This window comes from Oryzias latipes, chromosome 7, assembly GCF_053564925.1.
Source record: "Oryzias latipes strain Hd-rR chromosome 7, Olatipes_Hd-rR_3.1".
In the NCBI taxonomy this organism is placed as follows: Eukaryota; Metazoa; Chordata; class Actinopteri; order Beloniformes; family Adrianichthyidae; genus Oryzias; species Oryzias latipes.
The window spans coordinates 19,263,865-19,280,006 of NC_136243.1; the positions used below are offsets into that span (position 1 = coordinate 19,263,865).

The 16,142-nt window shown below is 39.3% G+C and overlaps 2 protein-coding genes across 3 annotated transcripts in view; one reads left to right on the forward strand and one right to left on the reverse strand.

Moving 5' to 3' along the window:
- Positions 1–406: 406 nt before the first annotated feature.
- On the forward strand, positions 407–8,919 carry LOC101168782 (uncharacterized). The gene is made up of 6 exons (XM_004070529.5): positions 407–733; positions 2,219–2,325; positions 2,402–2,652; positions 5,365–5,423; positions 7,572–7,730; positions 8,424–8,919. The coding sequence occupies exons 1-6, from the start codon at positions 695–697 to the stop codon at positions 8,604–8,606; spliced, it is 798 nt and encodes a 265-aa protein (XP_004070577.1). The 5' UTR covers positions 407–694; the 3' UTR covers positions 8,607–8,919.
- Positions 8,920–9,890: 971 nt separating this feature from the next.
- prickle2a (prickle homolog 2a) overlaps positions 9,891–16,142 on the reverse strand; it is a 41,662-nt gene continuing 35,410 nt past the window's right edge. For both annotated transcript variants that reach the window (XM_004070528.5, XM_078950498.1), the window contains exons 3-9: positions 15,312–15,425; positions 15,077–15,214; positions 14,758–14,961; positions 13,646–13,832; positions 12,982–13,136; positions 12,074–12,869; positions 9,891–11,998 (exon numbers count right to left, since the gene is read on the reverse strand). In XM_004070528.5, the coding sequence (XP_004070576.1) occupies positions 11,046–11,998; positions 12,074–12,869; positions 12,982–13,136; positions 13,646–13,832; positions 14,758–14,961; positions 15,077–15,214; positions 15,312–15,425 (2,547 nt within the window). In that variant the 3' untranslated portion in view covers positions 9,891–11,045. The remainder of the gene's footprint in view (positions 11,999–12,073; positions 12,870–12,981; positions 13,137–13,645; positions 13,833–14,757; positions 14,962–15,076; positions 15,215–15,311; positions 15,426–16,142) is intronic.

Here is a 16,142-nt window from a genome sequence, read left to right on the forward strand (position 1 = left end):
GGCATAAGGGATTAAAAAGATTAGTACTCGATTTTTGAACACAAAATACACCCAAACTAAAATGAACACGAAACTTGTAGAAGATAGAAAAGGAATACATCTAAACATTCTTTTAAATTACTTTTAGTAAAAAAAAGCTTACTTTAATTTTTTTTTAAATAAAAATAAAATGTAATAACAATGAATGCTTGAAAAAAGTTTTTCACAATAAAATAACTTAAAAAAACAACAGATCTATGGAAACAGGTCTGACAACCTTAGATGCATCATGTACACCCAAAGGCGATACTTATTTATCTATTCCGTCACAATCAGGTAGAGCCGCATTACACACAGCGCCTCTTTCACTGCCAATCATCTCTTTTCTTTCGCTTTGACAGCAGCGTCAACCAGAAGCAGCAAAGCTGCATCCTGATTGGCTGCTCGCAGAATAAGGAAGTGTGCGGCGGTACATGGTTTTGTTCAATAAACCAGGGGAAAAACGATCGTATTTGGACGTTTTATGCTGAGTTCGTCAGAGTCTGAGCTGCACACTTTAATTTGGAACCTTTGTGAGTGACTGCTGGTCGTTTTGACATTTTAAACAACCGCTTCCTCGTCCATGTGGACGGACGGGAGCAGGGAGGTCGCACGCTCCTCCAGGTGAGAGTACCACAACAAGAATAAACAACCTGCCGTTCATTCAAAGATCGACATGGATTATCCACGAGCGCAAAACACGAAGGACAATGAGGTAATAATAAACAGAAAAAATGGTCACACATAAATCTGCATTTGTGTAGGAATGAACAAATATTGGGTTTGACCTTTTGTTATAACCACATAAACTGTGAGGTGAAATACATTGAGGTGAAATACATTGCAGGACCCCCAAAGCTGCATTTTTTTTTACAGATTGAAACGAGAAAGACAATATCAGGTTTGAAAAGGCCATTTGAAGGCCTCTTATTATTTATGAGTCTCATAAACACAGCCTGGACTCCTGTTGGAATCTTTTTTACACTTTGATCCCAGACAACAATGTGCAGCAAGCTTGTTCTTCATTTTTTCATTCTTTCTTTTCTTTTTTTGGGGGGCGGGTGGGAAGACCAAAGGTGTTAGTGATTTATATGATTTAAATCAAGGATTCCTCAGGTAAATACCAGAGAAAGTCCAGTGGCAGTTTGTTTTAAACAATAACAGGTCTAGTCCAGTTGAAGTTTGATAAAAATGTGCACCATGTCAGCACTATTTGCATTGGGTGGGTTAAATTGTGACGGTTTCAATGAGCTACAGTCACTGCACATGTGGGTGCAAAACAACAAAACAAAGTGTGTTATGGCTGTTATACATTTAGTCTCTTTATAGCATAGAAATATTCCGCTGGTGGAAATGTCGGGGGTCTATTTTCCTTGGAAATTGTTTTGTAAAGTCATTTGCATGTTAATTATGTGCTAAGAAAAGAAAAGGAACAAATCCTCACAAAATAAACATTGTTTTATCGAAACATCTTTTAAGTGCACCTCTGGAACACCTTTTGCGCTTTCTAGATTAGATTTTAGGGCTGTAATGATGCATTTTAACAATATTGGTTCATTTTGAGCGATCCAATTAGATCTGATTCACGATCCAGGACATCTCTGGCCAAAATTCAACCAGTGTGACTCAGTGATAAATATCTGAGGACTTAATGGGGGTGCAGTTTTCCAGATTCCCTGTATTTCTTGCAAGATAACCAAGGGTAAATTAAATATGTGCACAAACAAACAAAAAGAATAAATTTCAAATTTATTCACATTTTAGTTTCATAAAGTTCAGCTCACAGTTGTTTTTCCACATCAAAATAATCCAGAGGGAACATTATTGGAACCACACTGTATGGTCACACATCTCTGTAAAATTCAAAGTGTTTCCACACATTGGACTGTAATGATGGCTTGATCATTTTTTTGCTGCCATCATAGTGGAAAACACACTTTTTAATGTTATAATAATATAAACCCACCCTGCCTCTATCCAAATGATAATTTCCAGTACCATTTAAAATCATTTTATTTTATTTTGAAATGATTTTATGTTTGTATAGATCGATTTAATTAACGACAGATCGAACGTAGGGATATAAATCAATCCATCGATAAAGCCAATTAATTGCTTCACCCCTATTAGATATGAAAATTGTTAGTAAAAAAATGATATGTCACAGTGTTGTGTAATTATTTGTATTTTATTAAATCAGGAGGAAAAGAGACCAATCAGGAGAGTGCGGAGCCCGTCCAGGCCACGGGCATGGCATCCGCCAAATTTTCACAAACCAAGAATTGGAAGAGGATTTTACAAACCTCAGTAAGTTAGAAGTTCTTTCCCTAAATTTACCTTTCAATGATTTGGCTCACCTGTATTTTTTTCTTGTGACATTCAGCTTTCCAAGAGATGACCATTCATTCTACAAAGGAGGTTATAAGTATAACTACTTCAAACCCCGGTTAGGCATTTCTCGCAAAGATTACCTCCCCCCTAAACCTTACCGAATCCCTGTGAGGGAGAAGGACGACGGGAGGGCGGACATGGAGAGACGGAAAGAGAAAGAGAAACCGAAGGATGAAAGGGGGAAGGAGCATTTTGATTTGAGAGAAACTATCGAAAGAAATTCACCTACAAGACAAAGCTGCAGTAAGTGGATGAATACAGCACATGCATGCTATAGTACACATGCCTGGAAAAGACATAGCTTTTTCTTTGTATGTTTTCACTGTTGCTGCATTGATTTCTTTCAGGGCCCACACAAAACTGCTCTGATTTGAAGCTTATTGACACATTTGCAACTTCAGGGTTGGTAAAATACTCTGTTTGCACTTTTATTCAAATTCTTACTTGAATATCCACCGATGACAAGACTGGAAATCAGTCCACACACATTGGATGAAAATATCAGAGTTTATCAAATACTGAAAAATAAAGTCTAATATGCAAAACTGTAAAACTTTAAGAAATATTTTTTCTCTTTGATTAAGAAATGTTGATTTAATAATGCTTTTCACCAAAACTATTTTGTTCTCATTTATAACAAACTGTAACACTGCAAGACAACAGTACTGTGGCCCATCAGAGCACATCTATAAAATTCAATGTGTCGTTTATTATGGTATATTATTATGGTATAATTGAATTGAATTGAATTGAATTGAATTAGCAGCCTAATATAAGACATTTTAAAATTAAATAAAATAGTTGAAAAAATATATGTTTTAATGTTTAATGTTTTTCTCCATAGAAACAAAATTCTCAAACGGTTTCAAATCAAAATACTGCAATCTACTGCAGTAATTGGAGTAAAAAGTGACAAAAATAGGGGTATTTAACATGTCCTACTTTTTAAATCAGCAATGCTGAAAATCTTGAGGACTATTTTTAATGACAAAATGGAAACTCACACCACAGAGTTAAAGCAGAATATTTTGCTCCCATATGTAAACTACTTGCTGCACTTAAAATGTTGACTCAGCATTATCTGCAGTTAAGTGTAATCTCACTTATGGAACCAAGTTTTCACATCTATTGTTACTACGAACAGCTCTGTGTTTGAACACGGCACTGCTCATAGATCATGGGTGTGAAGCAGTACACATGGCTCTCCATGAGGCACGGCCTCTCAACAAAACTAAATGATTTTGCCGAAAGGGATGGAATGTTCTCAGTGAGTAAAGTCCCAAAGAAAATCTCCAATTTCATGCATTTTCTTTATTTTCAGGATTCAAAATCAGACAAATTAGACAAGCTAGATAAATAAAAAAAAGAAAGCAATTTTGAACTTTTTTTAGAGTTATTCTACTGTTTTAGTACCAAAAATTATAATGTAGATGTGCCTTCAGCTTAAGGAGTATATTATACTCGTGTGTTTGCTGATCATGAAGCAGAAACTGTGCTAAAAACATGTAGATAAATATTTAAAATAACCTGTATGAAAAACCAAATCTGAACATAAAGCATTGAGATGTAAAGCAGAAAGAGAGCCAGCCCAGGGGGCTGGATGTAAAATGATAGTAAAAGCAGGGGGTCCAAGCCAGGGTCTCATTGCTCCCAAGCTCAGATAATTACAGAGGTTTGTGCCAGGAAGGGCACAAATATGTGAATCAGAAAGCTGATTCGCTGTGGCGACCCCTGAAAGGAAAAGCCAAAAGGAAAGGAAGAAGGTGAGAAAAAAGCAAGTAGAATATTAACCCGAGAATTTGTAGTCATGGAAAGACCAAACTAGGAGCCAAAGAAGATGAAATCTATTTTATGAAACATGTTTAAAAAATATTGTGATTGAATGGGAAGAAAGACCAAAATGGGGAAGGCTTTTGCTGGAAGAGGAAGTGCTGCAATGCATGTTGGCATGCTTAAATCCAAGTGTTCTTTGTGTTGCAACAGCTTGCAGACGGTGTACCCCCTGAAACACCCCCACCTCCACCAAATATGCTTATGCATTACGTAGCATTTAAATATAAGCCTGAACCACTGGGCGGCAGTATAACCAAGCAGAGGCACTAATGTTTCCAAGCACTTTCCATCACAAATAATTGAAAGGCAGTTTTTTCTTTCTTTTTGATACGTCCAATGGTTGGTTGATTCATCTTTACAATCGGGTAACATCAAACCAGTGTTGTGGAATATTTCCGTCCCTCCTCCAGAAATGCATTATGTCACCAGTGATATACTTGTGTTGTGCATGCGACCTCAGTTTAAAGGTGTCATTTAGTGGGAGGTAGGTTTATGAAGTACGTAAGAAACCCCCTCTATCATTAGTCTGTTGGAAGGAAGTAAACAGGAAAGATTCATTGTGCTTCCGTGGTTGTAAGACTAATTGTTAAATCCACATAGCAGATTGTTGCTAGTATGAAGTGTGCTGCTGCTGCTATTGAGTATCTTTGATCGTCTTTCTGCACACAGCCGCTTTATATGTGCACATACTGCAGCACTGTGGAGGAGTGTGTTTGTGTATGTGTGAGAGGGGAACAGGTTTTTTTTTTGTGTGCCTGAGTGATGGTGCGATGATGGTGACTCATCGCCGACTTTTGTGTGTATATGAGAGTGCGAGAGAAGACGAGAAGGAGCGCTTATTGCAGCCTATCATGAACCATAACAAAGATATGGCTTTTAATGGGAATACTGATGGCAGATGGACAGAATATTGACGGATTCACACAAAACTCAAACCGCCTTCACTCGACAAACCATCTGAAGTCTATACTATAATATTAGATGTGACAGAAACAACTTTAAATACCTGTAAGCTTTGTTTAATATGAAATAAAAAAAGCAAATGAATGAGTCAGTGACTTGGCTTACGTTACGCATGAACACTTGCTGTGCTGCTGACCTTGTGGTTTGCTTGTCTTCCAGCTCCTAGACCTGTCTTCACCAGAGCCACTTCCAGCAGAGACAAGGACGTGCAGTTTACAGTAAGTTTACAAGCAGGCGCAGTTTTTCTAACTCCAAAGTTGTGCAATTCAAACAGACAGCGGTTCCTGGTGTGTAGCAGGATAAAGGCCGAGCACATTCTGCAGAGTCCACGGGAAGAGCGTCCTGGGCAGCTGGCAGCTCAAGGATCACCTTAGATTGGAAGCCACTCTGAAAGCGCTTGCTTGGAGTGTTTCCTTTAGTTTTAGCTCTGCTGTTAGTTTATTTATTTTTTCCTTTAGCTCTGCAATAGTTTGGTTTGTTTGATTAAAAGCTAGATAACAAGGTCGATGTACACTTTGTCGAATAGTAGAAGTGAACTGTTGTTTTTATCGTTTAGATTTTTTAAACACATTTTATGATGGACAAAAAAACACCAATCAGTTCAGTTTGTGAGTTAAAGTTAATTTGTTTCTAAAGATGAGAGAATTGCAGGTACTTGAGAATAACATGATCAGTCATTTTGGGGTGTGGTAGTGGTGTTCTCTGAGCTAATGCAGCTCTCTAGCAACGTATTGTATGTTCCCTAATGTGACACAAAAAACCTGAAGGGTTCTTGAAAGTAATATGTATCCAGGTTTATTTTTGTCATTTGAATCCACAGGACGGATGCAAAATGAGACACACTTCACAGAAAAAAAGAGGAGTGGAGCTGAGTGGCTTACTTCAGTCCTTTATTAAAAAAAGTTTAAAGCTATAAGAAAAAAGTTATATCTGATGTATTCTGATTATATTGTTTAATATATTTACAGAAGATTTTCAAAAGCTTTTTTTTTTATATGGGAGCAGAGCAAATAATTAAGATAGGTGTTTTTATTTTTTTATTTATCTATGAATATTAAAGTTCTAACAGATAAACAAGAATAGATTATATTTAGTGCTTTTAACTGATTGTATTAGCTTTTACAATAAATAAATATTAGTTATGGTTCTACAGATGTGAATTTTCATACCAAGGATACATTTTTGCTAATTTTGGTCATTTTTGGTAATGAGCTCTAAAAAGGTTAACAATTAGGAAACATTCATTAGTTAACTGAGCATATAAGGCAACCAAAGCAAAAGATTGAGAAATTCTTTTGGTTATAAATATGCTATTGTCTCAACAAGGCAGAAGTATTGACCCCTGTAGACAAAATCTTTTTTTAAGCATGCAATCCAAGTATTCCTTCCTGATTTCTACCGAGTAGTCCTGCAACCAGCTTTTTTAGACAGATGGAGCGAAATGATGGGAGGGTATCCAACATGGAAAGAAAAAAGAGAAGGTGGGAATGATCCAAAGTGTACCACATCAACTGTCAAACGTGGTGAAGGCCAGCAGAACAAGGTCAAACGTGTCTTCGTTGCTGTTAGCTGTTGATGTCACTGCTGCTAAAATGAGCAACAGGGTACATTTTCTGTTCTCAGAAGGACAATACAGCCTGCTGAGACTGTTAAGTGTAGCAAATTCATTAAATTTGTACTCGCTGCACAAACAAACCTAACAGGCTTAAAACAAATGAAAGCAGTTCAAATTTAAGGGCACAAAGGTTCCAATGGGAGAATAATTTTCCATTGCCATTACAAACTGTTAGAAAGACATGCAAAGAACCTTTCATGTCTTGCTTACAGTATGATACTTGTGTTCAATTTTGTGTTAGATTTTGGTGATTTAGAGGCATTATGTGTCAACAATTATTTCCATGTCAAGCACTAATGAGTCATACCTGCCCTCATACACATATTAATTGCAAAACATGCTTGTATTTAGACAGGTAAGGTATCAGAAATGACTTGGTAGGTTGAGTTTGTGAGATATTTCTAAAGGCATTTCCTCTTCTAGTTTAATTCTCTTTTAATTATATTTTATTCCTGTAATCATTAAAAATAAAAAACGTAATACCGTTTGCATACTTTTTTTTCCATTATTGCTTCCTCTTGGTCATAAACTGCTGACCTAAAGCTAATTAGAGGTGAGGAAGTCAGGGACTCATTATCTCTGGATTAACGGATTGTTTTGTTCGCTTGCAGGTGGTGGAAGCATCCTGCAAACAGCAGAGCGTTATGTCATAACCCTCTAAAGCTGAAAGCTCTACTTCATATATTTCGCTGAGATATTCCAAATGGCTAAAATCCATATCTATTTTGATTTTTACCCTGTTGTCTCACAGGTTTCTCTGAGTGACAGACACCAAAGCAGCGAAAGAGATCAGAGAGCATCCAAAAGTAAAGACAGAGAATGGAGCAAAGACATGGAGCTTCCTTTAACTGCAAGCCAGACAGCAGCAAGAGACAGAGCCATCCAGCAGAAGAGGAGGGAGATAGATGAGGTGGGGGAAGTGTAATTACACATACACACATGCACACACACATTTTGAGAGAAGGGATGATTATACACAGCTAAAGAAAGAAAAAAAAGCGTACAGGCTGAGATTAAAGGAAGTGTGAATAACCGGCCTTTAGACAGCTCTGAGAATCAATAAAACATTGAAAACAACGTTTGTTTCTATAGTCTAAAGCATTTATTTTGAAGTGCTGAACTTGAGGCAACTTTTAGATGTCATTATTGGTTTTACATTATTAAGTCTGGTTGAGAAGATGTTGTTTGACATGGTTGTTGATGTTTTTCTTCTGAATTGCTCATTAAACCAGACAGTGACACAAACTCACTTGCATCCCATAAGCTTTTGACAAATGCTTTAATCTGTCATCAGTGTGACAGACATCATTTTAGAGCTTCCTGTGTTTGTTCCTCTGTTTCTACCCACTTAATAGTGAAGATGTCTTTTTCGTTGCATAAATGCAAAAAAAGCCAATAACTTCCACACACTTGACACTTGCATGCATGTGAGTTTCTCTGTGGATCGTGAATCCATTCAGTGGTAATACATGATGAGACTCCTCACATACCTCACTTGTTAGTCTTTTTCCTTCAACAATCTCACTTCTGCTTCTGTCCACTTTTGTGCCTCCTCTTCTCCTTCATCCTTTTCCCGAAATCCACAATTATATTTGTCTCTTAGGTGTACTATCAGGAGTGTGAAATGTTCAGCCTGGTGGTGAAGATGCTGATCGCCAAAGATCCATCCCTGGAAGGTCCCATTCAGTCCTCCCTGCAGGAAAACCTGCGGGATGTTGGCAAGCGCTGTGTGGTGGCCATGAAGAAATTTATTGAGGACTATGACTCCAGGGATCTTCTGAACTAAACAGCTTTTAGCCTTGTTTTCCTTTTTTTGTGAGATGTTGTATGTAATTTCATGTGAAAGAACTTTTTGTTTTATTTCCCTATATGTGATGTTTTTGTATAGTGGACCATCTTATACATTTTTCTTTTAAGACGACCATTAAGCAATGCCAGTGGAAAATTAAATAGAGACTTCACAGATTTATCAGGTTGAAATCTACATTTGAATGGTTAAAAATGTCATAATCAGTATATTGGAAAATAATTTTATATCTTTCATAATTTATTCTTTCTGTTGCCGATGTTTGATAAATAAACTTTATATAAAACATAAACATTTGTTTGCAGTGACTTATTGAAATATTTTAAAGTTCCACTCCCATCATTTCTTATATATTTTTAAAGTGGTCTCAGTGTCTTTTAATTATAATTATGCCATTTTAGACAATTAAAAAAAAGAACTGTCATTTTCTAGGACATGGTTTCTGCAGAGTGGCTTGTTTACAGCCCCTCACACCCCGAACCTAAAATTACCGGTGCAATCAAAAATGGCGAGCAATATCGGAGTTATCCAGTCTTATAGTTTTGAGCCAGATGTCAGCTTCGATGACGAAAACTAAGATGTACATTTATTCGTCCTAAAGAGGATTTATCAGAATGGGAAAGAGTAGGGAGCTTGGGGTCTGCCGATTGTAGATTGTACGTTATCAAACAGCATTTTTTGGTCTGCTCCTGATTTCCAGTTTGAACAAAGAAGCATTCAGAAATGCAATTTCAAACTTAATTTTCTTGTCCTCCATCATGACAAAATTGCCAAAGAACATGATCGAAACCATTTTAATTGTAGTGGGTCGTTAAAATCCCTTGAAATATTACGCAGTCTCCTTCAAAGTTGATTTATTAATCTTTAGTACAAAAATGGTTGTGCTCATTTGGCCTGAAGTCATCCAGACTTTCGTTGGATAAGACTTTTTAATTGACGTGACAGTAGCAATCTGTCATCAGGCAAGGGCCACAGTGCACTCTGGACAGGTTGTTGGTCCATACCAAATCACAGAAGATCAATCAAATGAAGAAAAAAAGTGACAAAGCCTTCATAATAATAGCCCTGTGCGGAAAACTGCTGTGTTTGCATTTCTGTTTTGATTAAAAATGTGTGTTGGGTGTGATTCTCTGACTCATAATTGTTCAACCTGCAGAGAAATGGTGATTTCTGTTGAACAAATACATTCCTTTAATAACTAGAAGTGATTTTTCAGTTTTGAAGAGGCCCCAAAACCCAGCACAGCTTACAGAAATGATTTCCTTTTTGTTTGAAGTACACTTTATTCTTCAGTATGAGAGAACAACAACAAGTTACCATGCAAACTTCCCTATGTCTACCATGTTATACAAATGATTCTTTAGTTACAAAATATATAAATATTTAAGACTATATTTACAAAACATTTACAGCATTACATCTATTATTATTTAATTCTAAATATACATTTAACAGGTATTTTTCTTTAATATTTCATATTTAATTTTTCATTATTATCATTACTGTTAATATGATTATTATTATTGTTAATACTGGTATAGGTAGCAATCCATAGGTAACTTCCAAAAACAAAGCATGTTGCAGAAGAGAAAACGGGACCATACCTGACGTTACTGCGCCTGAATGGTCAAGGAGCAGAGGCTGCCGAGCGCTCTGTCCTTGGTAAAGCATGGAGAGCTGGCTATGTAGAGCACAAAGTTCAACAGACTTTTTTTAGTTTTGTACAAGGTGATAGGAGGGCTAGCAAGCCAACACTATATTCCAGCAGCAATTGCATTCCACTGAGGTAAACAATGACAGAGCCTGGAATCTAGCACATAGCTTTTACTATCCCAACACAATTTCTCATTTTGTCTACATTAAATAAGTTGACTGCTCAGGACTTGTAGCTCTGAGCTGTGTCCTAAACTGCTGAAACGCTGCAGTTTTACCAGATTTACTTTCCTTTTCAGACCGAAAAGAATCTCTCCGTGACACGATTAAACTCACAAACAGACATACATCATGTTGTACACCTTGACCACATTATGGTCAGCGGTCAAATCCATCAGTGCTGGTTCCATCATTGGAGATGATCTCCATTCTTGTAAACATTCGGGTTGTGTAAGCCTGCTGAGCTTCCGCTTGTTATTAGATCATCCTGTGTAGGTGTACACAAACACTATCCAGTGTAGAGTTGTGTAAGCTTACAAGCAGAATAAATGTGTCTCTTTTTTTTCCTTTTAAACCCTACCACACAGGCACAAATGCACACACACACACACACACATATACACACTGATCACTCTCACTTTCAACTATCTCAATCTCACCTTTTTCCCTGCGCTCCTTCTCTGCTGCTTTCCTCTACCATCTTGTTTTTCTCTAACCTCTTTCAGTTTCCTTCTCATCTTTCCCCATTTTCTTCATGTTTTGAAGCTAGGAAATTATGCAGTTTTTGCTCTTCCTCCTCTGGCGGTTGTGCAGTTGGCCATGAACTGGTCCGTGCAAAGGTCCATGATGGCTAGCCATCCCAGAGGGGCTGTAGCGATGACGCAGGTCGTCGTTGTTGATGTAACACAACTGAACTGGCCGAGGAATTGGTTCACCCATGAAATAACTCTCATCTGCCTCAGACTCGGAGGATGAGGAGCAGCTTGAGCACCAAGGATCAGGAGCCTCCATATACCCATCACCCCAACATGGCCCACCCAGTCCCACAGGCTGCCAGCCAGCATTTTGTAAGGTAAGATCAGAGGTGGTGCGTGGGCAAGGCCGATGGGACTGCTGCCTGTAACCCCCAGGCTCCAGACCAAAAAACTCTCGAGCAGCATGACCAGAGGGGAAACGATCATAATCCTCTTGGATGCGTCTGTAGGGAAGCTCCACCATTTGAGTGGGACGGTCTGCCACCAGATGCAAAGCATTGTCAGAGCGGGAACGGCGAGAGCGTTTGTGGTGGCGACCGCTGCGGTGCTGCCCATTACCATGGTTTCCACGATGGTGTTTACGGTGCCTTGGTTGTGGCTGCTGTGGCTGTGATGCAGGTTCTTGACCGTTTATGCGGCGGCGGGGCATTCTGTCACTCATGGGGGTCATTCGTAGATTACCACTGCTGCCCATCACTCCAACACGCCCTTTTCCATCAAAGCTGAGCTGCTGTGGGCCGTCCCAGTACTGCTGAGGGTAGCCACCTCTTTGTGGAGTGTACATGTTGTTGTTATATGGACGAGAGGAGGACAGGGACTCTGTGCTGTGGAACTGGACTGAGGAACTAAGGGTCCCCATGTTGCTTTTTTCTGACACATTAACACCAGAGTCCTTGCTCAGGTCAGGCATGGAGAACCTCGAGAGATGTTCCTGCCGCTTAGTTACTCCATCCAGAGAGTTTCCTGCAAAAAAAAGTGAAACGTTTTATATCTTTTGAAATGTCACTTTGGTTTGAAAAATGTTGGAAAAGCTCTTACCTGTAGCATTGGACATTGTGAGTGAGTCCATGGATCCGCGAGGGGTCTGCTCTAGAGGAGTGAGGGGCTCATTAAAGCTCATGGCAGTGATGTGATTCCTCCTGGTCAGTGGGGGTCTACCATTTCTCTGGAATCCATGCAGACTGATGCTCCTCTTGTCAGAGAAGCCTTGATTCTGGTTAGACATTTCATTGAAACTCATCTGGGTACGGAGCTTTTTGGGGCGGAAGTCATCTTGGCTGTGTTGGATCCAGTTTTCATTAAATGAGTGCCCTCTTAGGGCAGCCATAGGGGTCCTCTTAGCATTGCCCTGCTCTTTACCCCAAGAATCAGGCCTCTTCCCTTGGTTGGCAGGATTTTGACCAGTGGCATTTGTGTTGAGATTGTATCCTTGCCTGGCATTACACTGACCCAAGAGATGTATAGGTGCTGGAGTGGGGGAGGGATCCCTCTGTGGGCCTTCATAGTTGGGAGGGATGTAGGGTTCATCCCTGCTCATCCATACCTGGTTAAGGCTCGGGGCATGACTCGGAGTGCGACTTGGTGTACGATTGGGTGTCCTGCTTGGAGTCTGGCTAGAAGAGAGGCTCAGTCGATCCATTTGAACAGAAAGAGGATCGATTTCAGCAGAAAGACGGTCTGGCAAAGGCGGAGGCGCATTTTGGCGAGCTTCGCCGTTTCGCCGCTCCTGCTCAGCATTTTTACGTTCTTTCTTCCCAACCTTTGTACTGTGGTGAGACTCACGGGACCGAGCACTTTGGAAAGCGGAATCTGAGGAGTCTGACTCCTCTGGATCCTAATTGATTACAATGACATGAGAATTCAAAGGTCAAATGTCCAGTTCAACAGACATAACCAGTTATTAAAGCAGTCTGATCAAGTTTGAAGTCCTTTTTTGTTTCCCTTACCTGTCCGGCACTGCAGGAGCGTGAGCAGAAGATCTGCCCCTGCTTTGGCAGGAAGGGACGGCCCAGCAGAGAGCGTTTGCAACGAACACAGCAAAAACATTCCTCAGTTGCATGCCAGTGTTGCCCATCATATGTCATCTGGCCTTGGTCAATACCTTTGGGATACAGAGAGAGTTGTTTCTATCATTCATCATACAAGGCACACGTAGAAATTCCTACATTAAAATCTATAGAAGATTATGTACAAAAGTTATGTCCTTTGTAATTAAGCTAACCCTTTTGCTTTTCTTTTTTTGATTTTAACAGAACAAAATAAATGCAAAAAAATGCCCATACCATGTCACATCATTCTAAAACAACATAAATTCATTTAATCAGCTCTGTTCTCGAGCTTTTACACAGCTCCCATCTGGGAGAACTCTCTAAAACACATTCATCCACTGCTACTGGAGCTTGAGATGATAATAATCATCCACTTCTCACTACACTGCACCGCCTCCCTGCAGCTGTGGCATACAAGTCTCAAAGCTGGTCACAACCATACTAACATGAAGCGGCTGTTCGAGGTCTTATACAAGGTTAATGGAAAATAAAGTGTTTGGTAACATGTAGAGTTTGTTGGGCCACTTCTGCTACGAAGAAAAGCTCACAAACAGGGTTATACCTATGTGTTCTCCACAGGCATCACAGTACTCTGCGTAAAGAGACTCAAAGCAGTTGCAGCAGTGAGGACGTCCATCCTTCATGATGTAGCGCTGGCCGCCGAGAGTGGTTTCACACTCATAGCAGCAGAAGTGCTTCATGTGCCAGTGCCTTCCTTCAGCCTCGGTGCATTCATCAGCAAAGATAATCTGTTGGATCCAGACATTAAAACCGTCAGCGGACATGGAGCATGTGACAGTTTCAAATGATGTTCCTAAAATAGATTTTTTTCCAAAGGGGAAAAGCAATTAAACTAAACTGTGTAAATTGATCACTTGGTTTATTTAATTAACACATTTAATGAAGGGGAGGGGATGAATTGGTAGGAAGGTGTTTTGGTTTTAGTGTTCATGATGAGGCATGTCGGTGAACAAGTGATCAAGTCCCCTTTTGGGGATAATCCAATTCTGTTCAATCCCAGAAACAAAGACATTAAAAACTTTTGAGAAGAACTTCATGTTGTTATTTTGAAACGGTGTGATTTTTTTTTTAATCAAAAGTAAATGCATTTACAAAAAAATTTAAAAAAAAAAAAAAAAAAAAAAAAAAGTAAATGCATTCAAATAGGTTTCTGACTCTGATAAATAAGGTACAAATAAGACCTTTACTGTTTGCAAGCTAATATGGTAGTCCATAGACTGATTTATCATGAATTTAAGTTAAAGTTAAGTTGAAGACTCGCACTAGGTGTGTGAAAGTTGTTCTCCGCATTCGTCCCATACCCTGGGGAAGCAATGAGCAGCAGACACAGCCGCGCTCTAGAATCATTTGTTGTTTGAACCCCCCGATCCTACCCCTTAATGCTGAGTGTCAAGCAGGGAGGCATTGGCTCCCAGTTTTTATGTCTCTGCCGTGGATTTGAACTCACGACTCTCCAGTCTCAGGGTGGACACTCTATCACAAGGCCACTTTTATAAAGTAACTACACCATTTTTAAAAAAACAATTTATTTCAGAGGCAGCCTGTTTAATTCCAACACATATCTTCTTTAAAACCCCATTTAGGTCTGCCAGCTTGGAACTACCCAGCCACGTCCGACCATGAAGAGCTCCAGGCAGGGCCGGGCAGACTTACCTCATCACAGGCGCAGCAGCGGGGTTTCAGCTTTTCCGCATGATGCCGGCCACAATAGATCTTGCCATCCTGGTGGAAGTATATAAGGTCCACTAACAGTTCCTCACATGTGCAGCAGACAAAGCAATGGGGATGCCAGCATTTTCCATGTCCTGCCCTGGCAGCAAAAACTACAATGTCCCCTCCGTTTATCTGAGTGCCACACTGTTAAAAATGGAATTGAAAAAAAAGACAAAAAAACCCCAGGAGAAAATAATTAACCAAAATGCATAGTTTTTCTGACTTTACAAAGAAAATAAAAGTAATCTAAGTTGTTTACCTTGTCGCAGACCGCTCCACTGATGTTATGGGGAAAAGGCCGCACGTTTCCTCTCCCTAAGTTATCTTTCTTTCGCTGGTTACTGAACAGTATGAGCTCTCGTTTCTCCTCTTCATCCAGGGCATTACAGTAGCGTACCTGGAACATTTTGACCCACCATCAAGCAGCAGAAAAAGGTGCTTGACTGCAAGTCAGACATGCTTTCATAAGGCATTTAGCTTTAAGAATGTCTTACCTCGTTGTCATGTGGTGGTAACTGGTGAACCAGCTGCTTGATGCGATATTTTTCTCCAGGACTGTTGATGTAGGGGACCTTCTCTTCTGGAAGGGAATTATAATACTGATGCACCTGAAAAATACACAACATATTACATATTTGTTAAAAAAGTATCTTTTTTATTACAGTTAGAGGATTCAGCTTTTTAAAAACATTTTTTTAAAACTTATACATCATTTACATCATCATTTACAGAAGCTTCTTTATGCAACCTGCTTTTATGAACTCATTTTATCTGCCATTACAAGCTTGTCAAGGCAAATTCATAAGAGCAGCTTAAATACAAACACTCTTTCATCTGAATGTTTGTGTCTTCCAAAAGCTTTTTTTGGAACTAAATGCTCCACTGAACATGTGAATAACCTCATCTCTCTGATCGAACTGAGACAGTGAAGCAGCAGGACACAGGGAAGCAATCAGAACCACTGTTCTGCAGAGAATGTATTCTTTCAGCTCAGAGTATTATAAGCAACCCTGTTACTGTACACTCTGTTATGTGAGCCAGTGCCAGAAAATAAAAGAGGAGGCTTGCACAATGGTGTTGGTGCATGTGGGAAAAACAAGATAAAGATGGGCTAGTTTTTAAACATACTTATTTGCACAAAGTATTAGAACCATAGGTGTGAATTTGAACATTGTTTTGAATAAAACGCCACATTTTATCTGTAGTCCATGCTTTGATTGATGCCCTCACATGTCTGCCTTTGGAAAATAGAAAAGCAAGGCAGCATATTGGGCTCTGAGTCGAATGTAAAAAAATTCTCAAAGAGTTTAAAATACTTACTTTTA

Bases quoted from the DNA above. Each gene is read 5' to 3' on its own strand.
- LOC101168782 (XM_004070529.5), top strand. From the start codon at position 695: ATGGATTATCCACGAGCGCAAAACACGAAGGACAATGAG. The intron at 2,653-5,364 runs GTAAGTGGATGA...CTTGTCTTCCAG, and splicing joins ACCTACAAGACAAAGCTGCA to CTCCTAGACCTGTCTTCACC. The intron at 7,731-8,423 runs GTGGGGGAAGTG...TTTGTCTCTTAG, and splicing joins AGAGGAGGGAGATAGATGAG to GTGTACTATCAGGAGTGTGA.